Genomic DNA, 23,693 nt, shown 5'->3' with positions numbered 1-23,693 from the left:
GCAGGCCTCATTGAGCGGCGCCGAAGAGGGAGGAACTGGGGGAAAGGGACTGGGCGGCGGGTGAGGTAAGTCCATTCTCCCGGAGGTAAGGAGGGGTCAGATTCGGCGCCCGGGCCCGGAGGGGAACCGGGGCTGGGGCTCTTTCGAGAGGTCTCATTGGAAGGGCCAGGGAAGGGCTCTTAGCTGGGTAAGAGGCATTCTTTTCAGGGAAAGTGACTTATAAAAATAACTAGGGTGCCCCAAAGTTGAGCTGAGAGGGATTTGGGTTCAGTGCGGGAGAACTGATACAAGCAAAGGAAGCTTTTCTAATCTAGAAGACTCAGGTAGCCGGGGCAGTGGAAGCAGGGCCTCCCATCAGTAATGGGAGCTTCTGGGAATGCTGAAGGGTGGGCTGGAGGCTCTGTGGCTCGCGAGTAATCACGCTTTTGTTCCCATTAGTGTGGAGATGTGGCAACTTGAAGTTTTTTGGTACTCCCAGGGTAGCCAATGAAGACAAAAGTAACTTTTTTTTCTGTGGCTCTTGGCTATTCCAGACTCAGCCCCTGCACTTTCCCTTGGCCTCGCCTCGAGCTGGCTTAGGCTGCAGCCTCTGGGTTTCTTCTAACCTCCTGTTTCTCATGTCCTGTGAAAAAGCTAAGAAGTTAGATTTGGGGGATGTTTGTTCGTTTCTTTCCTACTTAATAATGTGGTCTGTACTGGAGACCATATCTCTCACCTAGATGTGGGCAATCAGTGACTCATTTTCTGCATTGGAACTGGGCTTAGGGATCCCCAGCCATCCAGACATCTCCTGACCATAGTTGGTGAAACTTTTGTGGCACTTAGGCTTGGGTATTTCACAGGCAGGTAATGGTTATGTGGAACCAAGCCTGGAAATATGAGGTGATATCACTGAGGAAGGGATTTGGGGAAGAGTGAGAAATTCCATTCCAGAAGGTTGGCATCACCCCTGTTCTTTGTCTACTCTTCAGGAGCCTGGGTTTCTGAGCTATTAAAAAGTTGGGTCAAACAGAGAGGCACTTGGGAAAGGAGGTGAGTAGAGAAAAGGAAGATGGATTTCTAAGACATAGGGATCCCCTCCTCCCAGATATTTTTAACGGTCTACTGACCTCCTTAGTCCCCCCCATAGATTGGAGCTTATTGGATTTTCCCTTATTATACTTCCTCCTTTTTACCTTTTATACCACTGTATTTTATAAATACATTTCTTCTTAATTAGAAAAGTAATAAGTACGTATTTTAAAATATTCAAGTTTTATAGAAGTGTAAAAAGTGTAGATCCTCCCACATATACCTCACTCATTTCATCCAGAAAGGTCAGAGATAAGAGACAGTAGATGAGACTAATCTTACTTCACTTTGGGGGATGTGCCACCAAAGGCAATTCTGTTTTCATGTTCCCACCAAACTCTGGTTTCTCATTCTTTCCAGTTTTCCCTTCTGGGACCATACTCTGTTATTTATTATGCTCCTTTCCCGGTTCATTTTGTCTTGCTTTTATCAAATTCAGACAAGCAGAGAGCTGTAGTCTGGGTTATCACTCACATCCTTACGCACACATGTGCACACACACGCACACACCCCACTTGTGCACTGGGTATCCCAGGAAATGCCCAAATAGATGGCCAAAACGTCTTTCTCTTTTATGGGCAGGAAGGAAACATTAAAGTGAATGATTTTGTTTGGAGAATTATTGGCATCTCTGCTAATGTGAGGAATTTGGGACTTCTGTCTTCTGGTTCATGGTCTCTGCATGTTCAGATTATATGACTGTCCCTTCATTATCCCAGAAGAAGATGATGGTTCTCCTAAGGGGCCCCTGTGTCTGTCTTTCTATAATGACATGAGAAGCTTCCAAATTTCTCTGGCTTTGAAACTGGTTTTCCTCTAAACCTCAGCACAGCTGGGACATTTTATATACCACCTTATTAATTGAATTTGTCCTTACTGGCTTTAGAAGCCCTGTGATGTGCCCAGCCTTTATATAGTGCCCTCAGAAACCTTGATTATTGTACCCCCAGGAGCTTTTATTTTCTCTCCTGCAAAGCCAGTCCTAGAGAAAGTTGTGTAGATGTGTGTGTGTGTGTTTGTTTTTTAAATCCTCACTAAGCTTTGCCATTTCCTACATCCTGATGATATCCTGTCTCTTTCTTCTATACATCCCTTCTTGTCTTTTCCACCTTCCCCGTAATCAAAGCCTTCTTTCAAAAACTGATCTGGAATTGTTCTATATTAAGGTGTAAATAACAAATAGTCACTTAAAGTATTAATCCTTCCAAGAGTTTTTGCTTCTTAAAGAGGGAGCTAAGGAGTGGAAATCATCAATATAGAATTTTAAACATAGATCTGGAGTTACAAAAATATATTTGGAGAAGAGGACTTTCCCATTGCCCTTGAAGTCATACCTCATCCCTTCTAACTCTTACTTTGCCCAGGAGCAAGGATTGCTCTTTTATAGTTTACTTGTTTGTGCACATTGATACGAATTTGACTTATGAGGAGACATGGGGTAGGAGAAGCAAGTGTATAGCCTGCTCCCTAGTCCTAAGGCATTTCAGGTTGGAAAGTAACCTAAGTGTGAGACATTGAATTTAAAATAAGGAAACGCAACAGCCGTCTTGGAGGAGGGATACCTTGAAACCCTACACAATACACTCCCACTTCCCAAGAATGTTTTAGGAAAGATTTAGTCACTGACTCAACAGTAACTGAGCTGAATAAGGAGCTACCCAGGTGAGCAAAGTGTATGCAGATTTCTGGGCCAGGTTGTAGTTTCTGTTGAGGGGCAGTGGGTACCTTGTCAGAGTGGTATTATGATTTTTTTTTTTTTAAACTTGTGTTTCTGAAATTCAGGAATTAATAGAGATAATGATCCGAAGTTTTTTGAACATTTAACATCAACTGAAGATTCAGAGAACTTTGTTTTTAGCCACAGTTGCCTCAGTGTTACGGTGGGAGGGCTGCATATTTGGTGTGATTAGGCCATCTGAGGTATAGTAACGGGTGACAGGAAAAGCAGTTAGCCCATGTGAGTTGCAACAGTACCTTGTGGGCTGGGTCCCAAGAGGCCCCTCCATCCAGGGGAGATCACAAAGAGGCAAGAGGGAGAACTGGCCTGTTAAAAACATTCCCAAATGGAACTGAGTAAGAATCTATTTAGATGGCACAGAAGGGGAGGAGTAGATGGAGGAAGGAAGCAGGATTGCTTTGGCCTTAACTAATGAACAGCTACTAGGGACCAGGCATTGTGCTCTGCTCTGGAGATTCAAGATGACATAAAAAATAGTCACACTTTTTGAGAAGTTCATAGTTTAGCAGAACAGACAGACACAAACAATTAAGTCAAATAATGTAATAAATGCTGTGATAAGAATACAGGGTTTTTGTTTGATTGTTTTTGTTTTTTGCCCGTGCCACACGGCTGTGGGATCTTAGTTCCCCAACCAAGGATTGAACCCGGGCCCTGGCAGTGAAAGCACTGAGTCCTAACCACTGGACAGCCAGGGAATTCCCAAGAATACAGTTTTAATACTGTGGGATCCTAGAGGAAGCAGTGATGAATTCTGCTGGGGTGAGAGAGTAAGTATGCAGTTTCACAGAGAAGGTGACATTTGAGCTTGGCTTTAAAAGACACATTAGGTGTTTGCTAGGCAGACAAAGTGGGGAAAGGCATTCCAGTCTTTCATAGGTCAATAATAGGGAGTTTGCAGTACCATGCTGATAAGAGATAAGTATGCTTTTTTTGCCTCTTGGGGAAATAAAAGGGAGAGGGTGAAGTGGAAGGACTCTCATTTAAGCCTGTGACTCATTGGTTAACATTGGATCAACACAATGAGCCAAGTAGTGGAATTCAGTTTAAGATTTTGGTAATTTGGGGTCTAAACAAAGTTGGAGAGTTGAAGGTGTTTACTGGCTTCTGCTCTGTCTTCCCGGCTCAGTAAATCTCACATTAATCCCACAGCCCATTGAATTCTGCAGAAATTACCATTGCTTTCCTAGCACCTTCCATTGAATTGCTTCTGTTTCAACTGTCCTGGCAGGAGTTGGTCAAGACCTTTTAGAGAAGCACAGTAATGAGTGAGTCCTTCTGTCAGAAGGATATGGGAGTAGATTCCAGTTCCCAGCAAAGGCCTGGGCCTTCCTAACTTGTTTTCAGTCCCAAAGGAAGTACTTATCTAAACTGAATAGAAGCAGAAACTATCCAATCTAAGCTCGTGTTCCTGTCCTGGTGCCTTCTTTGGATTTCAGTTCAGAGTTCAGCATCTCCTGCTTCCTGAAGAGGTATAGTGGTATAACAGGAGCAGGAGTACCTGGCTGAGAGTACTTGCTAGAAGGAGACTTGCTACTAAGCAGTTGTGTGAAAACTGGCTGTGTGATAACACCTGGCAAGCTGGTTCATTTTATTTGCCTCAGTTTCCTCTCTGTAAAATATAGACTGGACTAGATGACCTCTAAACTGCCTCTTATCTGGCAAACTGAACTTACAGGGCTAACATTTGGGAGAGGGCTAACATTTGGGAGGGGGCTAGACTCCAGTGGCTCTGTGCCTTGAACTCAGTCTCTATTGGTAGATGACAGACTTCTGGAGGCTTCATATGTAGTTGGCATAGGAACCCAAAGCTACCAAGTGGGAAGGAATCTGAGGAATGGAGTCTTGCCCTAGGCAGACTCCATTCCTCAGGTTTCGGCAGGCTAAGAAACCTTTCCTTTTTCTTGGCCACACAGCTTGCGGGATCTTAGTTCCCCAACCAGTGGTTGAACCCGTGCCCCCTGCAGTGGAAGCTCAGAGTCTTAACCACTGGGCTGCCAGGAAAGTCCCTAAGAAACCTTTCCTATTCATATTTCCCTGTGCTGCTGGGAGAGCTGCTCACACTAAAGAACTTGCCCCTCATCCTCCACCTCTCCCTTCCCCAATAGACTGATGACGTCATGCCTTAATCCTCCTTAATGGTCATTTTTTTAATATAAATTTATTTTATTTATTTATTTATTTTTGGCTGCGTTGAGTCTTCGTTGCTGCACGCCGGCTTTCTGTAGTTGCAGTGAGCGGGGGCTCCTTTTCGTTGTGGCTCGTGGGCTTCTCATTGCAGTGGCTTCTCTTATTGCGGAGCACGGCCTCTAGGCTCATGGGCTTTGGTAGTTGCAGCACGTGGGCTCAGAGCACAGGCTCAGTAGTTGTGGCTCACGGGCTTAGTTGCTCCGCGGCATGTAGGATCTTCCCGGGCCAGGGCTTAGAACCCGTGTCCCCTACATTGGCAGGTGGATTCTTAACCACTGCACCACCAGGGAGGCCCAGTTAATGGTCATTTGATAAGCCATTCTTGTGGGGCTGCACTTCTGAGGGAAGTTGTCATTTCTTCTCATCTGAACTGAAAGTGTTGAAGGGAAGAAAAACCTCCCTTTTTTTGCCTCAGGTTTGAAGGTAATAATCATCACACCACTTGACTGGTTGGCTGTGATTTATTTTTTGCCTTTGGATGGATCATTTTACCACTGTCAACTGGTAGCAAAAAAATCACTGCTAGAATAGGGGAGAAATCAATTGAATCTTATATGTATTATTCCATTTCTGTACCCCTGATCTTTTGAGAGTCTAGCTATTGCGTAAGAAACATGATACCCTTATTAACATGTTGGGATTAAAGATCAAGGCACAGAGATGGGCAGCCCATCAATTACTGTGAACAGAGAGGGTAGGACATATTCTTGAGCTGAAACATTGGAGTGGGAGATAGTCTTTTCTAACCTCATAGTTACTAATCTCTGACAGTTCAATAGAGTTTGCCGATTGGCTCTGGGTTGACTTATCTGTGGGGGTTAGTGACCAATGCGTGTGTCTGTGACTGTTTCCTCTTTTTTTTTTTTTTTTTTTTTGGTCGTGCCGCGCAGCTTGCAGGTTGAACCCGGGCTGCGGCAGTGGAAGCACAGAGTCCTAACCACTGGACCGTCAGGGAATTCCCAACTGTTTCCTATCTTCACACTTCTCCAACTCCCTACTGTTTTCCCAGGCCTAGAGAGACGTGTCTGCCGATGAGAATTCAGTCCACTCTAACTTAGTGTTCTGCTCTTTGGATCACATGCTTTGAAATGTGAGGGAGTAAGTTGAAGAATCTAGTAACTTTTTTTCTGTTGTTTTTTAAGAGTGTAGTGTATGTGTGTCAACCTAAAGGAAACTTGATCAGCTTATGATCTGTAGAGGTTTTTTTCTTATTGTGTAATCTGTTTTCTGTTGTAAAGTGTAGAGTTATGAAGGCCTATCCTCTTTTCCTATGAAACAGTGTATATGAAGTACTACGTAAATGGTTTTTTTTGTCTTTTTTGTTTGTTTGTTTTTTGCAGTACGTGGGCCTCTCACTGTTGCGGCCTCTTCCGTTGCGGAGCACAGGCTCCGGACGCGCAGGCTCAGCGGCCATGGCTCACGGGCCCAGCCGCTCTGTGGCATGTGGGATCTTCCCGGACCGGGGCACGAACCCGTGTCCCCTGCATCAGCAGGCGGACTCTCAACCACTGCGCCACCAGGGAAGCCCCATAAATGTGTTTTTTAAAAAAAAATAATTCTTAAAAAAAATAAAAATAAAAATAATTCTTGCAGATGCTGAGAAACCCCAAGAGAAACACATTTCTTAAATGTACCCAGAACTTTGGAATTGAATTCAAATTCTGCCTTTTACTACTTTCACCTATTATACTCCCTACCCCATCCCCGGATCCTCATAGGTAAGGAAACTGAAGCTTAGAAAGGCAAAGGGAGTGAGTGGCCTAAATCACAGTGGGTTAATTGGCAAAGCAGAGAATAAAACTCAGGCTTGCCTGCAGATTCCAGAGCCCTTACCACTGTGCAGGACTGCCTCTGTCGACTTTAACTTTCCATTTTCATAATTGCTCTATAACTTTAGTAGCAGGGTTGGAGAACCTCTGACCCCTGGAGAGCTATATTAAACCCTCATCTTAATTTCACCTGGAAGTGCTTTTTTAGGCTGGCCAGAGACTACTTCCTACTAACCCATCTTTCAGTTTCAGGCCTCTCCAAAGCAATGTTTTTTAAACTTTTTTTGATTGTGGCTCATTAAAAAAAAATTTTTTTTTACATCATAATTCAGTGTATGTACATACACCCACAAGTGAAACATTTTCACAAAATTATTCTCATGCTTATTATTTGCAATCCATTTGATTTTTTTCTATTTATTTTTTCTTTTTTTAAATATACTGATCATGATCCAGCAAGTGATTTCAAGGTCACTATTGGCTTACAGCCCACAGTTTGAGAAACACTGCTCTAAAGGTTTGAGGATGAAAAGAGCTAAAGAACTGTGACTAGTAGTTAAGAAGCTAATTAATACTGATTTTTGCAGTACTGGTTCCCAGAATTTTGGATTTAATGGACCAATTAATTTAAATTTGGGGGTTTCTATTTTTCCACATGAGTATATTTAGAAAGCTTACTACTGCCTATCAACACCATTATTTGTAATTTTTTTTTAAAAAGCAATTTTTTTAAAAGTTATGTAGGAAACTTTAAAAATATATATTTCCTGTTAAAAAGAAAGAATTATGTGGAATGAAAACACCTGAGTCCTTCACATACCGTCTTCCTCAATCCCACTCTCCTTAGAGGGAGGTAACCACTGTTAACAGATGAGTATATATCTTTCCATACCTTTTTCTCTGCAGAATGTTGCTTTGTTTTATAGAAATAGGATCAACCACATGTTTTGTTCTCCAACTTTTTTTTTAACTTTTAACAATAGGTCTTAGAGGTTTATCCATGCAAAAAATACATATTTACCTTTGAGGGAAAACTGATACAAAAAATATAAGTTAGAAATCTTGTTATAAAGGAAACCCCTAAAATGAATAAATTTAGCTTTATGAAGAACTTGCTATATAAGCCCAATATTTTTATTTATTTATTTATTTATTTGGCTGCATCAGGTCTTAGTTGTGGCACACGGGATCTGGTTCCCTGGTCGGGGATCAAACCTGGGCCCCCTGCATTGGGAGCTCGGAGTCTTAGCCACTGGACCACCAGGAAGGTCCCCAATATATCACTTTTATTTAATCATTTCATCACAGACCAGTGAAAACTTCATCACAAAGTGGCACATGTATATCTGGATTCTTGGGACTCCGTGGCCTAGGGGACTACAAAATACCCAGTAGGATCAGAGTAATTTCTTACAGTCCTCTGGTCTACTTTGGGATTTGTCTGCGTTCTCATTTCAATCTCATTTCTCCGTTAACTTCCTCTTTCCTCTTTACACTTTTTTTTTCCTGTTTTTTTTCTCTACCTCTTTCATATCATGGCTGCTCTTTAGGCATATATTGATAACAACTAATATTGAGATATCCTTTAATATATTAAATTGATCTTTTCTGTGAATCAGGGTCATTAAATAACAATAGCTGTCTTTTTGTTTTTTAAACACTTTGGCAGCTTCTTTTTTTCATTTAGGAGCCCGTGTCCCCTGCATCGGCAGGCAGATTCTCAACCACTGCGCCACCAGGGAAGCCCAACAATACCTGTCTTACTATTCGTTAATACTATGTTACACAAATGTTTCACTTAATCCTCAGGGCTACTCTATGAGGTAGGTATTTTTTCCATTTTATAAAGGTGAGGGCTTCCCTGGTGGCACAGTGGTTGGGAATCCGCCTGCCAATGCAGGGGACACGGGTTCAAGCCCTGGTCCGGGAAGATCCCACATGCCTCGCAGCAGCTAAGCCTGTGCACCACAACTGCTGAGCACGCGTGCCACAACTACTGAAGCCTGCACACCTGGACCCCGTGCTCCACAACAAGAGAAGCCCCGTTTGCTGCAACTAGAGAAGGCCCGCACACAGCACCGGGGGTCCAACACAGCCAAAAATAATACATAAATTAACTAAATAAATTTTTTTTAAAAAGGTGGAAGGTAAGGCTCAGCAGAGAAATTTTCTTGAGATCATATTAGTAATGATTAGTACCTTTATATTCATTGATATAGCACTTTTTGTCAAATATTTGAGTTCTTTGTATTATCTCATTTAATCCTCACAACAACCTTATGAATTAGGTACTCAATAGGCTATTATCCCATTTTACAGATGAGGAAACAAATGCACAGGTAGATTTAGTAAATTGTCCAAAGATTTAAAGCTAGTAATCAGAACTATAAAATAAATCCAGTGAATTGGACTCCACAGCCTTTGTTCCTCTACACCTCCACCTGTATGGTTTTTCTGTCTTTACTAGGATTGCAGATATTTTTAACCCTGATTTGATCCCAAAGCAATTTGCTATAGTGAAAAAATAATGTTTCCCCATATATGTCACAGAGTATGATGTTTATGGAGTCACTAGAATCAACCTTGGAGAAGGGAAAGATTAATTTGAACAAGCAAAGTATAATCCAAGCAACGCTTAGGTTTTGGGGATAGGTTTACATGCTGTGATCATGCTAACACTTCTTTGAATCTCACAGTTCCTTTCCCGCCAGAGTCAGGATGATGAAATATATTCAGGTTTGGATGATTGGACACTCAAAGTCCCAACTTTCTCTCTCTCTCTGTCTCCTCCTCCACCACCAGCTTTCCTAGCCGCTTGGAAGGTAGAGAAGGTGGTTCAGTTTTATTCTTTCATCAAGTATTTATTGCTTGAAGACTTATCCCCTATACCATCTACCGGAGATTCCCGCATGTGTTTAGAAGGTACACCTTCTTTCTCTGCCTCTAACTTAGAGGGCTACAGCTGTTAGGCCCTTTCAGTGTGGAGGGTAGTCTAATCCCTAGGCACCAGGAAGACAGCTGCAAGTTGAGAGTAAGTCAGGCCTACTGACTCAGACTTAATAGATTTTCAGACTTGGAGAGGTGGCAGAAGAAAAGTGAAAGAGTTAATACTTAATGTGATCTGTTTCTCTATTACCCTTTTTTTTTTTTTTTGCGGTACGCGGGCCTCTCACTCTTGTGGCCTCTCCCGTTGCGGAGCACAGGCTCCGGACGCGCAGGCTCAGCAGCCATGGCTCACGGGCCTAGCTGCTCCGCGGCATGTGGGATCTTCCTGGACCGGGGCACGAACCCATGTCCCCTGCATCAGCAGGCGGACTCTCAACCACTGCACCACCAGGGAAGCCCTCTCTATTACCTTTGATCAGAAATGAGAAAGGATGGATTTTCTGATCATTGGACCCTGGTTATATTTTCAGAAATGTCAATTTTCAGAAATGGTCGTGTAAGAAGGATATAGAACCAGAAGCTATCCCTCTACTCTTAGGATGGGTGACTCTTATCCCATACCCCTAGAGTGAATTTCTCATTTTGAAAGCTAGAAAAAAAGGGGGGATAAAAAAAGGACAGCACCAGGACACCAAGGAGATAGTAGGGATCTAGGGTACTTTTGGGTGGATCTGGGTGCTCTTCAAGCCAACTAAAAGTTGATCAATATGCTGTTCTTTGAAGACCTGGTGGGGAATGATTGGGAGATTAAAAACTACTCTCACATGGTTTTCAGTCTCTCCATTTCAGCACACTCTACTTTAGATGCAATTCTTATTTTACTGTTCCCCACTCTTACCAGTGAGTGTCAGGTGCCTGGGACCCTCTCAGTGGTGTAACCTTTTAATGGTGGGTGATTGTAAGAGTTAAGTCCTCATAGGAGCAAAGAAATGAAGAGATTCTGTCCTTTTTCTAAAAAGTGACTGCAGCTGTAATGGCCCTGTGTTTAATTTTACCTCCTTTTTTTCTTGCAGGACTGTTGAAGCCTGGAAGTCCCCTCCCCTCCCCCCTCCCCCCTCTGCCGCTCTGTGGCATCCCCCTCCCTCTACCCTTTCCCATTCTGATAATCTAGCCATGACTAGCAGAAGCACAGCCAGGCCCAATGGGCAGCCCCAGGCCAGCAAAATATGCCAGTTCAAATTGGTCCTGCTGGGTGAATCTGCAGTGGGGAAGTCTAGCCTGGTATTACGTTTTGTCAAAGGGCAGTTCCACGAGTACCAGGAGAGCACCATTGGAGGTGAGTACTTCAGGGAGAGAAGAGTTTCAATGCTTAGAAGGGCTTTTGAAGGGAGATCTAGGGATCTGTTTGTGGAGCTGGCCCTCTTAGCTCCCTGGAATGGAAATCCTTTAAGAAACAAAAAAAATTGCCATAATGCCCAAAAGCAAGTCCATGTTCATCCTCTTACTTCCTAGAAGAAAGTTAGAAAGGTTGGCCTTTGAGCACCAAGAAAACCACTAATTTTTTAATCTGTTTTCCTCCTCCCACTCTCATCTTAATGCCAGTGAAGTTCAGTTGAGTGTCATGTTGAGCAGGATTGGTTTGGGGCAGTGGCTCATAATCAGAGATGTACATCAGAATCACCTAGGGAGCATTTTCATCCTATGCATGCTTGGGCCCTACCCTAGATCTGCTGATTAGTATTGGAGGTAGAGTGAGGTTGGTGGCAGTGTAGACATGTATGTTTGGAAAAGCTCCTTAGCTGATCCTGATGCACATATCTGGTAAAATAGAGGTTAGAACTAAATACAAAACGTAAAGGAATCTGCTTTTCCCACCTTTGCTACCTTCCCTTTGCCACTACCCCAAAATAGGGTGGTAATTCAATAAAGGGTCTTTTATGAGAACTCCCATGTTAACTCCTTCCCCACTTTTATTGGGGGGGTGACTTATTTCCAAGTCACCTTGGAAATATGTACTTTGACCAGCAGAGGTAATATGAAAAAGTAACAGCCAAATAATACTGATGATGGTGGGACCTCACAACAGGCTTTAAAATTGTCTAATCAGTTTTTTGTTTTTTTTGTTTTTTTATTTATTTTTGGCTGTGTTGGGTCTTCGTTCCTGCGTGCGGGCTTTCTCTAGTTGCGGCAAGCGGGGGCTACGCTTTGTTGTGGTGCGCGGGCTTCTCATTGCAGTGGCTTTGCTTGTTGCAGAGCACGGGCTCTAGGCGCGTGAGCTTCAGTAGTTGTGGCAGGCGGGCTCAGTTGTGGCTCACAGGCTCTAAAGTGTGGACTCAGTAGTTGTGGCACACGGGCTTAGTTGCTCCGCGGCATGTGAGAGCTTCCCGGACCAGGGATTGAACCCGTGTCCCCTGCATTGGCAGGCGGATTCTTAACCACTGTGCCACCAGGGAAGTCCCTGTCTAATCAGTTCTTTTTTTTTTTTCTTCGGTACGCGGGCCTCTCACTGTTGTGGCCTCTTCCGTTGCAGAGCACAGGCTCTGGACGCACAGGCTCTGGACGCGCAGGCTCAGCGGCCATGGCTCACGGGCCCAGCCGCTCCGCGGCATGTGGGATCTTCCCAGACTGGGGCACGAACCCGTGTCCCCTGCATCGGCAGGCAGACTCTCAACCACTGCGCCACCAGGGAAGCCCTCTAATCAGTTCTTGATGTGACTTTTATCTGAAGCTTATTATCTCCGTCATTATCTCTTACTCCTCTATTTTGGTTAGAAGAGGGATGACTCTGGTATAAGTGCTAGTTCTTTCTGTCCCTCAGAGTTTATGATGTTCCCCCATTCCTTAGCTAGAGAAACTTCTGGCAGGGAGGACTTAGCCAAGAGCAGGCTTAATTCTGGTTCCAAGATCTGAAGGAAAATGCTAAACCTTTCTTGTGTGTAAGGAGGAGAATGCTAAACCTTTCCTGTAGCTGAATGGCCTGGGTGGTGACTTGTCTTAGACCCAAAGTAGAGATATTTTGAAGGAGGGTGGGATGTTCCCATGCATCCTCCCACTTACAACAACTTCTCTGTTCTCTTATTCGTAGCGGCCTTCCTCACCCAGTCGGTTTGTCTAGATGACACAACAGTCAAATTTGAGATCTGGGACACAGCTGGGCAGGAGCGATACCATAGCTTGGCCCCCATGTACTACAGAGGTGCCCAAGCTGCAATTGTGGTTTATGACATTACTAATCAGGTAAGTGGACTGAGAAGATTGTCCTTGCTTTTATTTATAGGAATTAAAATAGGTGGGGGAGAGAAAACTTGTTCTTGAAATAGCAAAATAAGAATACAGATTATGCTTCCAAGTGCTGAGAAGACAGGTAATGAATTACCAGAGACAGGTGGTTTCAGTGAGTGAAGGCTGCTTAGAAGAGGTGAGTTTTGAGACTGGACTTTGAAGTTGATGGGCCTGGATTGGCAGTCGGTAGGCTGAATGAGCCAGCCTACTCATTCTCATCCTTGTGTTTTCCTAGGAAACCTTCGCCCGAGCAAAGACATGGGTAAAGGAACTACAGCGACAGGCCAGTCCTAGCATCGTTATTGCCCTGGCGGGGAACAAAGCTGACCTGGCCAACAAGCGCATGGTGGAGTACGAAGTAAGGTGGCCACAGAGTCCCTCTCTGACACACTCCCTCTGTGCTTGGGACCTCTTTTTACCAAACCTGCCCTTTCTGAAAATCTCATCTCAGGACATTCATCATCTCATTCCCCAGTTCTGCACCAAGTTAAATACAGCAACACTGTGACCCTAATGCCAGCCAGGAGATTTTAGAGGAGTCAGAAGAAAATTCCAGAGCAGAGGGGTAGGGAAGTACCAGTACCAGCTGTGGGGGTACCAGTATGAAAAGAGGAAGGAGGGAGCAGTTGAATTTGAGGTAAGGGATACTCAAGTGTCAGAACCCAAAAGCCCCCAACCAACTTACCTCCTCCCCAGTAATTAAGATTCCTGACATCTATTTGTTGGATTAAGTGCTTTAGACCATGGGTTATCCCTTGAGGGAGTCATCTCCAAAATATGGGTCCAGGGCCAGCTGGCTCAGAGGGGCAGTTAAGGGGAGGGAACCTAGGATATTGTCTAGCTCTGGTGCTACGTGGGAGTGGAAAGGCAGTACTTGTTCCTGCCCTACAGTCTGAGTACCAGTACACCCCACCCCTTGCAGGAGGCCCAGGCGTATGCAGATGACAACAGCTTATTGTTTATGGAGACTTCAGCCAAGACAGCTATGAACGTGAACGATCTCTTCCTGGCAATAGGTAAGGTCAGAGCAGCCTAAGGTCTTCCTGTGTGTTTTCCCTTGCCTCTAGGCAAGATGACTAACCCAAGTCATAAGGATAAATGGGAGTGTCTCCTCTTATGAAAACTTCAGGTGTGGAAATACCTTAACTTTCCATTGTGACCTCCATCCTTTGGCTGCAGTTTGAGCCCCCTCGTCTTCAATGTAGTTTACAATGAACCCTCCCCTCTTCGGAACATTCTTTTAGTTTCTCGCATTTCCACTTTCCCCCAATAGTCTTTTTCTGGGGGGATGAGTAAAATCTACCATACTTTGTTCCCTTCTGTTTTTATCTCTAGCTAAGAAGTTGCCAAAGAGTGAACCCCAGAATCTGGGGGGTGCAGCAGGCCGAAGCCGGGGTGTGGATCTCCATGAGCAGTCCCAGCAGAACAAGAGCCAGTGTTGTAGCAACTGAGGGGGTGGCTAGCGGCAAACAAGTATGGAGCTAGCACGAGAGCTCAGAAATAACCTCCATCCCCACCGCTCAGCACACAGCCCCTACGGTAACAGCACACTGGGCCCTGGCTCCCAAGGGCTGCCTCTTGACAGCTCCGTCATGGCACTTTTTAACGCTTCAGCAACAACACCAGGCAGCTGTTGCCACTGGCCTCCTACCCCTGCTCTGGGGCTTGGGGGTCAGATCCCCCAGGACTTACCTTCCAAAACAAACTTTCTTCACTTTGTATTATAGGTGCAAGACAGTGACCTTAATTATCTTTCCTCCTCCTCCCCATTTTTTCAGAAAACTCTTTTTTTGTCTCCTGCCCCTTCCCCTTCTGCTTTTGGTCAGTCTCTCTTCTTGATCCCCTTTTCTTCCTCTCCCCAGGATGGAGAGGGTAGTGAACCCAGGAAGTGAGGAAGGAGGTTTCCAGTTCAGTCACATTAAGGACCTGGGGGAAAGTAAGGCTCAGAGCAAGGGGGAGTAAGGAAACATTTCCTTTTTGTTTTTATTTGGTTGGAGTTTCTCATATTTGAAAACACTGAGTTGGCCTTGTGGAGGATGTTTCTAGGTAGAGGTGAGAATGTGAAGGCAAGCTCTCAGGCACCAGGTTGGAGTCTTGTTAGCTAACTGGGCAGAGGTGGAAGAGGTGGAGATGCAGTGTCATCTGTGGCTCAGGAACTCTTCCAAGGCTTACTTTCCCCTCACGCAGCCTCTTAGGTAGCTTCTCCCCCATAGTGGGGGAGATTCTGGACCCCAGAGTCCTCCAAAGAATCTTCACTGGTTGCCTGCATCTTTGGCTGTGCTGTGATCTAAATGGAGGAGGGACCAGTTTCTGACACCCATCCTCTGACTTACACATATGCATTTTTTTCTTTCTGGCCTTCAGATGGCCTCAGCCCCAGCCACGATATCCCCCTGCAGTTTGCACTTTAATTGATGGTAGTTCAGTTGTGATACTTGTTTTATGGGGGTTTTGATTGATTTACCTGCCCTCTTAACTTTTAATTAAGTGGAATCCGAGGTGTATATGAGGTTAGGGGAGGGGCTGTAGAGAACAGTACCGGTGGCAGCTACTCAAGCCCAGTCTCCACTGCTAGCTTCCTCCAACTCTGATTGTTACTTCACCTATATTCTTGCCAGCCTAACTCTTGGGTATAGGTTTACCTTTCCTGAGGAATTAACTGAGCAACTGGAGAGCAGTCTCAGGATAGCATAGGCCGTTGTAGGGGAGTGAAGAGGAGTCAGCAAGAGGGAGGAGTTTTCTGTCCTTTCCCAGGGTTCCCATTCAATTTGATCCACCCATTACCATGTCTTTTCTACTTCCCTGTAAATAGGTATGACCTTTATTCCCACTGTACAGTCTGTTCTGTTCCCCACCTCCCATCAGGCCCTATTTCTTTTCTCCTTTGTCAGTATCTTCAGTTTGGTCCCTCCATGCTTACCCCCCAAACCCATCCTTCATGCAACCAGTGGTTTAATCCACGTACCACTAGGGGGGGTAGTACCACAGAGGCCTACTTGTGGCCCCCTAATATAATACCTGTTCCTGTGGACAGGGAACGACTGGCACTGAAGGTCCCTCACAGCTGTCTCACATCACCAGAGGATGTTGGTCCTTTCTAAATCTCTAGTCTCTCTTCACATCCCTCATCAGGTATTTTAAGATGTGTTTGGGAAGCCATCAAGGCAAGAGAGAACTCTAAATCCCTTCTTGTTCTAGCCCAGGGTTTTGAGGAGATTGGGGGGAATAAGAGAGGAGAGGCCATAGTGACCTAGGATTGAACCTTTCTGCCCTTTTGGCTTGCAGACTGCCTTCTGTCCCAGAGAAGCTGAGAAATCCATGAAGCTGAAATTCTGAAGGACCCAGCTTAGGTTCTTCCACTTACACCTAAATTCCCTTCCTTTACCAGGGGCAGCCTTAGTTCCCATGGCCCTGAAACACATACACATTTTCCCCTCCTTTCCCCAGCACCCACTAGCCCCCTAGAGCAGCCAGTGCATCCTTACAAGTGGAAGAACTACGATGGCTCTCTTAAGTTTCTTAGAAATGAAGTTCTTTCTCTGTGTAGTTTTCCCCATGGAGCAGTAGTGAAGATGTTTCGTTGCCTTGGGGCTGGGAAACCATTTCTCCAGGCTTCTTCTCCCCTCCCCTTAGGAACAGGATTGGCCTTAGCTTCTGGGCCGATCTGCTGCCTTCCTTCTACTTCCTTTTAGCTCTTCTGCTTTCCTTTGAGCTCTGTTGGGCTTAGGGAATCTTAGTTTTTATTTCCCAGCTCTTCATTTTTTTCTTCTGATTTTTTTTTTTGCTTCTAAGAAAGCATTTGCCTTTTTTCCCCTTTCTTCCTCTCCCAACATAACAATCGTGGTAACAGAATGCGACTGCTGATTTACCAATGTATTTAATGTAAGTAAAAAAGGAGAAAAAAAAAGTGTATTGGAGTGTTGCTTTTTTTTTTTTTTTTTTTTTTTTTGCTACTTCTCTGTCTGTTACTAGAAATTTGGAAGGCAACCCAGTAATGTTTTATTGAATCAGAAACACACCCTCCCTTGCATCCTGGTACCTCCTTATTCTCATTAATATTTTCTTGAATAGTGAGATAACCCAATTTGGAAAATAGGCCCTTTATTGCTGTTTAATCACTCCTGTTCCCAGGCCACTAGAGAGCTCACCAAATCTGTTCCTAGCTTATTTTTTTAGGCCATCCTAACATTGTATACATGGAAGGGGGTGGTGGTCTGTGGACCTCTGGGCAGACAATTGATGAGATTGGAGGGAGAGGTGATATTTGTGAATACTTTGAAGTATTATGCAAATATCTATGTGCAGCTTTCTAGGGAGAGGGCCCACTGCCTTAATTAGTATCTCAAAGGGGTCCATGACCTAAGAAAGTTTTTTAAACATCACTGAGTTAACATTATTGATTGATCATGTGGCTTCTACCCCAACAGGAAAATTTCAACAGGAAATTCTGCTCGTTTCTTGCTGTACTTGAAGCCTTCAGTCCCTCAAAGTCTAAGTGGAAGTGGGTGGGGGGGAATGATACAGAGAAAAGATTAGGTATGGTTGCAGGAGGAGTTTTGAATTCCAAAGAATCTGAAGGACAGGAAAGACAGAGCCTGGAATTCAGTCCCATCTCTGACAATTTACCAGCTGTGGTCTTGATCAAGTTACCTAGCTGCTTTCTGCCTCAGATTCTTCTGTAAAATGAAGAAAATTTGAGATTTAAACGTCAATTATATAAAGCATGTGTGTGGCTTTATGTAGGGTGACACTGTTATTGGGCAGAAGTCTCATCCCATGGCTTCAGACGGTCCTTAACTGACTTCTCTGTATCCTGGGTAGGATAGGTTGGGCGTCAGGCCTCTCCGATGATTTAACTGTACACAGTTGAGTTGGGAATCTTTCTTTTTCCAAAAACCTTAGAGCCAAAATCACCTTTTCACTGTCAATTCCCCTTACTGTATATCTCTTAGGACTCCCCCACGGCTTCTTCATTCCTAGTAAAAAGCTCTTCTAGTTCAGTTTAGGAAAGCAGAAAGGCAGGGGAAATGATCTTCACTTAAAGTAAGGTTGTAACTCAACCTTCTAGTCTCTAGAGGGCAGTGTGGATACGTTTGCCCCGGGTCCACAGCTAGCCAATGACAAGTTTTCACTCCCACACCAAATGATAAAAGGGTAATAGCAAACAATTTCTGTTAGTATCCTTTATTCTGACATGAGCAGTTACAATCTTCCTACTTTGGGGCGTTAAAATGTCATCAAGTGACGACTTTTTAAAATAAATTGACAACTAAGCAAAATTAAAAAGATGTCTGTTTAGTGTTGTTGGTTCTATAATTTGAGGAGAAATGCAGCTGGTCCAAGGGATCTCGAAGGCTTTGAACCACCATTTTAGGCCCCATTTCTGATCTCATTCCTGGACATAAAAGAATTGAGCGCTTGATCTTGTTTTCTCTAAAAGGCAAACAGGGCTGTTGTAGTTGCAACACAGACGTTTGTCAAAAAATAGGTTAGAGACGGAGCTCACCACCGGGAGAAAGCCTGCTGGATCCCGAGGCCTCTAGTGAAAGCACCTTGTGTCTCAGCTGGTGGGGCGGGTCGGGGACATCTCTCAGCCCAACCTTTGGAGTCCTCATCACCTCCCACTGCCCGGGTTCCGGACATCATGAGGTCCCACTCCTCGTCTGGCGGGGATGGAAGCAAAAACAGCCCGTCCTAGCTCCGAGCCCAGGTGGCGCGCCGCCTGCCTCGGCTTCCAGGAGGCGGGCACAACAGCTGGGAGGCGGCCCGCCGCCCGCCAATGGCTGGGGGACGAGCCGAGGGGAGAGAGTGGTCCTTTACTCCGGCACAACGTCACGGCGCAGGCCCCGCCCCTTCGCCGGCAGCCGCTGGGCGCTGAGCGGGTAAAAGAGCCACAGTGCGGACGCCGAGCTGGGTAAGGAGGCTGGGGCCGGGAAAGGGAAGAGGAGGAAGCAGGGTTAGTAACCTGGGCGGCGGCGGCGGCGGTCTTGGCACCCAGGAGTGCTCCGAATTCTAAGGACAGCAAAACTGCCAGTACCTGCCTCCACTCCCGCTAGCTTTGTGCTCCTGGGCCGCGGCGGGGCGTTGCTACAAGACACTCCTGGGCCAGCTGTTGGGCAGTGACATGGAACCGGGTGCGTGGGCCCCGGTGCTGGACATATCCATGTTCTACCCAAAGTGACCCTGCGGAGTGACTGGCCACCACCCGCACAAGGGGGTGGCCTCCGTTTTGCAGCAGAAGACTGCCTCTCCCAAACCTGGGACACTGGGCTGACCGAGTTCACCTACAAGTCAGCTCTACCTGCACTGCTCCAGTCTGGTTATAGTGGGCTGCTGGGATTGAGGGAAAGTGGGAGGGAGAGTGAGGGTCCCAAGGCCCAGGAGTAAAATGCAGACTCTGCTCCTATTCCTAGCTTCCTCGCAGTTTCTGTGCCGGCACCCCTCTTTAGCATCTCATCAGCAGTTCTGACTCTTCTCACCCCTCCCTGCTTTGGCCCTCCTGGGGTCAGTGATCTGCTCAGTGCTGTAAGGAAGAAACTGCTGCAGGCCAGAGCAGAAAAATTACCCTCTTCCTTCTCTAGCCCATCCCCTGACATCCTGGCCATTAACTCCTCAATTTGCTGAGCTCACTGGAATGGCATAGACAAGGTAGAGGTTGGGGTTGGTCCAGATTGGGGTCCAGTTCCCAGCCAGGTTCAATTTTTATTTTTTTAGGGTGGGTGGAGGGAAAAGCCTTCAATGATAATGCTATTACTTGTTTGTTCATCACAGCCTCTCTGCTAGGTAGATCTCATTTCACAGATGAGGACACAAGTTCAGAGAGGCTTGGTATCCTGCCCAGGAGCAGGGCTGGCTAAGGGCAGGACTGGTTTTATAAAAGCAAAGCAGTTTGACTCCAGCATCCGAGCTCCTTCACCTCCCACTCTTTTTTCACCTTTTTGTCTCTCTTTAAGTGAGTACACCCCGCGGTTGTCCTCTGCTGACTTCAGAAATAACTGGCAAGGGCTTCCCCAGTGGCGCAGTGGTTGAGAATCTGCCTGCCAATGCAGGGGACACGGCTTCGAGCCCTGGTCTGGGAAGATCCCACATGCCGCAGAGCAGCTAGGCCCATGAGCCACAACTACTGAGCCTGCGCACGTCTGGAGCTTGTGCTCCGTAACAAGAGAGGCCGCTAACAAGAGAGGCCGCGACAGTGAGAGGCCTGCGCACTGCGATGAAGAGCGGCCCCCGCTCGCTGCAACTAGAGAAAGCCCACGCACAGAAATGAAGACCCAACACAGCCAAAAATAAAATAAACAATAAATAAATTAATAATAATAATAAACTGGCAAACTGGACAGTAGACTTTTGGCTTCTGCCCTTTAGGCCCTGGCCCCCATTGTTCTCTGTAGTGGACAAAGTAGAGTGGAGGATGGGAGACAGGTGATTCTAGGAGACTCTCTCCCGGCCCTCATTCCTTTCCATCCTGTCAGCATATTCTGTCTCCGAAGTTCTCCAAGTTTTCTCTAAGGGCCCATTTGGACCCCCACTTCTATTCTTTGGCCTCATTACCACAGAAAAAGTCTTACCCATTTGTCCAGAGAGCTCCTAGCTGATCTCTGTGTCCTCCTCCCACCCATTCCCTCAAGCTACCCTAATCTCATCCCTGATGCAGGACTCCCTGTCTTTATCCTGGAATCTTCCTCCTATCCTAGGTCTGCCGTAATGCTGCTGCTGCACAGAACTGTGGTCCCAGGGCTCCGACAGGCCTACAGGTAGGCCATCCAGTTCCTAGCCCATATCTCCTACTCCCTGTACCTTTATGACTCTTATCTGCCAGATTAAGATGGTTGAGGTAGTGGCCAGGGAGGAAAGGGAAAGCCATGTCCCACTTGTCCCACCCATCCCTGAGAAACTAAGTCCCAACTGAAGAAACCAATGGCTAACCTGGGAGAGGTACACCCCAGGCCTTCCCTAGCCCTTTCTTATGATCAGAAGTGTGCTACTAAGAAGACTTCTCTCTCTTCCAGACTCAAGTCAGCCCCTTCAAGGCTCTGCATTCGGGCCTGCTCTACGAACGATTCATTTCAGCCACAGTGCTCCAGCCATGCCATCTCTGGTGATAACTCCAGCACCAGGGGATGGAGAGTAATGGGGACTCTTCTAGGGCTTGGTGCAGTGTTGGCCTATCATGACCACCGGTGCAGGGTAAGTAGGGAAGGAAGGGACTTCACTGTCAGAACAAAGGGGCGATAGTGAGCTGCCCAGGCAACCCAGGCTTTATCACAGAGCCCACGGTGACACTGCTTCATGCACAGTAGAGATGGAATTTGTTACCTCCATTTCCCAGTGGCCACAACTTTGTGGGTTGGGTCAGGGTGAAGTGAGTGATTTCTTCTTAACATTTTGTTCCCTTTTGCCTCACCCCTGCCCTGCCTGCAGGCTGCTGAGGAATCACCACGCCTATACACAAGGGAGGAAGTGAGATCCCACAGCAGCCCTGAGACTGGGATCTGGGTGACTTTGGGCTCTGAGGTCTTTGATGTCACAGAATTTGTGGACCTACACCCAGGGGGTCCATCAAAGCTGATGCTAGCAGCCGGAGGTCCTCTAGAGCCCTTCTGGGCCCTCTATGCTGTTCACAACCAGTCCCACGTGCGAGAGATACTGGCTCAGTACAAGATTGGGGAGCTGAGCCCCGATGACAAGGCAGCCTCCATCTTGAAGACCTCTGACCCTTACGCTGATGATCCTATACGTCACCCAGCCCTGAAGGTCAACAGCCAGCGCCCCTTTAATGCGGAGCCCCCCCCTGAGCTGCTGACAGAAAACTACATCACACCCAACCCTATCTTCTTCACCCGGAATCATTTGCCTGTACCTAACCTTGACCCAGACACCTATCGCCTACATGTAGTAGGGCCACCTGGGGGTCAGTCACTGTGCCTATCCCTGGATGACTTGTACCAGTTCCCCAAGCACGAGATCACTGTCACTCTGCAGTGTGCTGGCAACCGGCGCTCTGAGATGACTCGGTTCAAAGAAGTAAGAGGTCTGGAGTGGAGTGCAGGGGCCATTAGCACTGCACGCTGGGCTGGGGCACGGCTCTGTGATGTGTTAGCCCAGGCTGGTCACCAGCTCTCTGAAACTGAGGCCCATGTCTGCTTTGAGGGACTGGACTCAGACCCCACAGGGACTGCCTATGGAGCATCCATCCCTCTGGCTCGGGCCATGGACCCTGAAGCTGAGGTCCTGTTGGCATATGAGATGAATGGGCAGCCTCTGCCTCGTGACCATGGCTTCCCTGTGCGGGTGGTGGTTCCTGGTGTGGTGGGTGCCCGCCATGTCAAATGGCTGGGCAAAGTGAGCGTGGAACCAGAGGAAAGTTACAGCCACTGGCAGCGGCGGGACTACAAAGGCTTCTCTCCATGTGTGGACTGGGACACTGTAGATTTTGACTCGGCTCCATCTATTCAGGAACTTCCTGTCCAGTCAGCCATCACACAGCCCAAAGATGGAGAGACAATAGAGTCAGGGGAGGTGACTGTCAAAGGCTATGCATGGAGTGGTGGAGGAAGAGCTGTGGTCAGGGTGGATGTGTCTCTGGATGGGGGCCTAACCTGGCAGGTGGCTGAGCTGGATGGAGAGGAACAGCGTGCCCGAAAGGCCTGGGCCTGGCGGCTATGGCAGCTGCAAGCCCCTGTGCCAGCTGGGAAGAAAGAATTGAACATCGTTTGTAAGGCTGTAGATGACAGCTACAATGTTCAGCCAGACACAGTGGCCCCAATCTGGAACCTGCGAGGCGTGCTCAGCAATGCCTGGCACCGTGTCCATGTCCATGTTGCTCCATGAGAAAGTGAAATGGAACCATCTACTCTCCAGAACCACCTTCTAAACCCCTTTCCACACCCATCCCTTGGCCTCGTTACCACAAAAAATCCTTCCCTCCACCTCTCCATGTCTTGGATCACAACCCTGACTATGCCTTCTGAAGCCACACACAGGTACATGCATTGCACACGTCCACCCAGGCACCTGCTCCCCTTTGACTGGAGGTGTTACATACCCCTCCTGGCCGCTGACCCAGTGCCTTAGAGGAGGTAAGAGCTGCTGGAGCAAAGGGCTAGAAGTAGGAAAAGTAATTCTGGGAAGTAAGTGCTATTTTCTCTACCTACCCTATCTCCATTTCTAATGACTGTCACCACTGAGGCCTTATTTTGCTTTTCTTCTTGGATGCTTCAGAGAATGTGTGAGGATATGTGTAAGAAAAGTGTATATGCAACTTTTTACTACGTCTCTAGGTTGCCAGGGGTTGTGAAGGGCGCAACTCTCTCCCTTTATTGTTCCACTTTTCTAAATACATCAATAAAATATCTGTTTAAGACTACCACTCTGAAAAAGCAAAAAAAGATTATGACCTTTGGGACTTATTGAGCCTGGGGAGTGAGCAAGTTGCAGGAGGGCGGTGCACTGAATTGGTACTGGGATATCTAGTGAGACAACCCAAAACAAACAAGGTGGGGGGAAGGGAAAAAGGAAGCAGGGGCAGGGAAGTCAAGATTGGGGTTTCCTTCTCTGAAGTCTCAGTATGTGCGGGGCTACTTAGGTGAATGACCTCAGGATACCCCCCAAGAGAGGAAATTTTTTTTGATTTGGCATCCTTAAGCCCCTCCCCCACACAATTCCTACGCATTTGGCAGGAAAAGCAAAGAATGCTAAGAGGTCAAAATCAATATTGTCTTAGGGGCGGCAAAGGCAAAACTTGGCACTAGGGGCAG

General features: G+C 46.4%; 2 protein-coding genes across 2 annotated transcripts; both read left to right on the top strand.

Annotated features, from left to right (window-relative positions):
• The first annotated feature begins 10,743 nt into the window (after positions 1 to 10,743).
• On the top strand, positions 10,744 to 16,846 carry RAB5B (RAB5B, member RAS oncogene family). The gene is made up of 5 exons (XM_024736759.1): positions 10,744 to 10,990; positions 12,740 to 12,891; positions 13,172 to 13,294; positions 13,859 to 13,952; positions 14,272 to 16,846. Exons 1-5 carry the CDS (start codon positions 10,828 to 10,830, stop codon positions 14,385 to 14,387), a joined length of 648 nt encoding a protein of 215 aa, XP_024592527.1. The 5' UTR covers positions 10,744 to 10,827; the 3' UTR covers positions 14,388 to 16,846.
• Positions 16,847 to 18,484: 1,638 nt separating this feature from the next.
• On the top strand, positions 18,485 to 23,324 carry SUOX (sulfite oxidase). Its single transcript, XM_024736785.1, has 4 exons — positions 18,485 to 18,850; positions 20,631 to 20,690; positions 20,946 to 21,123; positions 21,358 to 23,324. Exons 1-4 carry the CDS (start codon positions 18,609 to 18,611, stop codon positions 22,765 to 22,767), a joined length of 1,890 nt encoding a protein of 629 aa, XP_024592553.1. The 5' UTR covers positions 18,485 to 18,608; the 3' UTR covers positions 22,768 to 23,324.
• The last annotated feature ends 369 nt before the right edge of the window (positions 23,325 to 23,693 follow it).

The sequence above is a fragment of the Neophocaena asiaeorientalis genome, unplaced genomic scaffold (genome assembly GCF_003031525.2).
Source record: "Neophocaena asiaeorientalis asiaeorientalis breed wild unplaced genomic scaffold, Neophocaena_asiaeorientalis_V1.1 scaffold134, whole genome shotgun sequence".
In the NCBI taxonomy this organism is placed as follows: domain Eukaryota; kingdom Metazoa; phylum Chordata; class Mammalia; order Artiodactyla; family Phocoenidae; genus Neophocaena; species Neophocaena asiaeorientalis.
Note: the sequence above shows the minus strand (reverse complement) of the source record. Positions and strands in the feature narration are given on the sequence as shown.

What these genes read in the sequence shown, in the direction of transcription:
- RAB5B (XM_024736759.1), top strand. Translation starts at nt 10,828, where the DNA reads ATGACTAGCAGAAGCACAGCCAGGCCCAATGGGCAGCCCCAGGCCAGC. An exon ending in TTTATGACATTACTAATCAG is followed by an intron (nt 12,892 to 13,171) that starts GTAAGTGGACTG and finishes GTGTTTTCCTAG; the next exon opens with GAAACCTTCGCCCGAGCAAA. An exon ending in CGATCTCTTCCTGGCAATAG is followed by an intron (nt 13,953 to 14,271) that starts GTAAGGTCAGAG and finishes TTTTATCTCTAG; the next exon opens with CTAAGAAGTTGCCAAAGAGT.
- SUOX (XM_024736785.1), top strand. Translation starts at nt 18,609, where the DNA reads ATGGAAGCAAAAACAGCCCGTCCTAGCTCCGAGCCCAGGTGGCGCGCC. An exon ending in GGGCTCCGACAGGCCTACAG is followed by an intron (nt 20,691 to 20,945) that starts GTAGGCCATCCA and finishes TCTCTCTTCCAG; the next exon opens with ACTCAAGTCAGCCCCTTCAA. An exon ending in ATCATGACCACCGGTGCAGG is followed by an intron (nt 21,124 to 21,357) that starts GTAAGTAGGGAA and finishes CCCTGCCTGCAG; the next exon opens with GCTGCTGAGGAATCACCACG.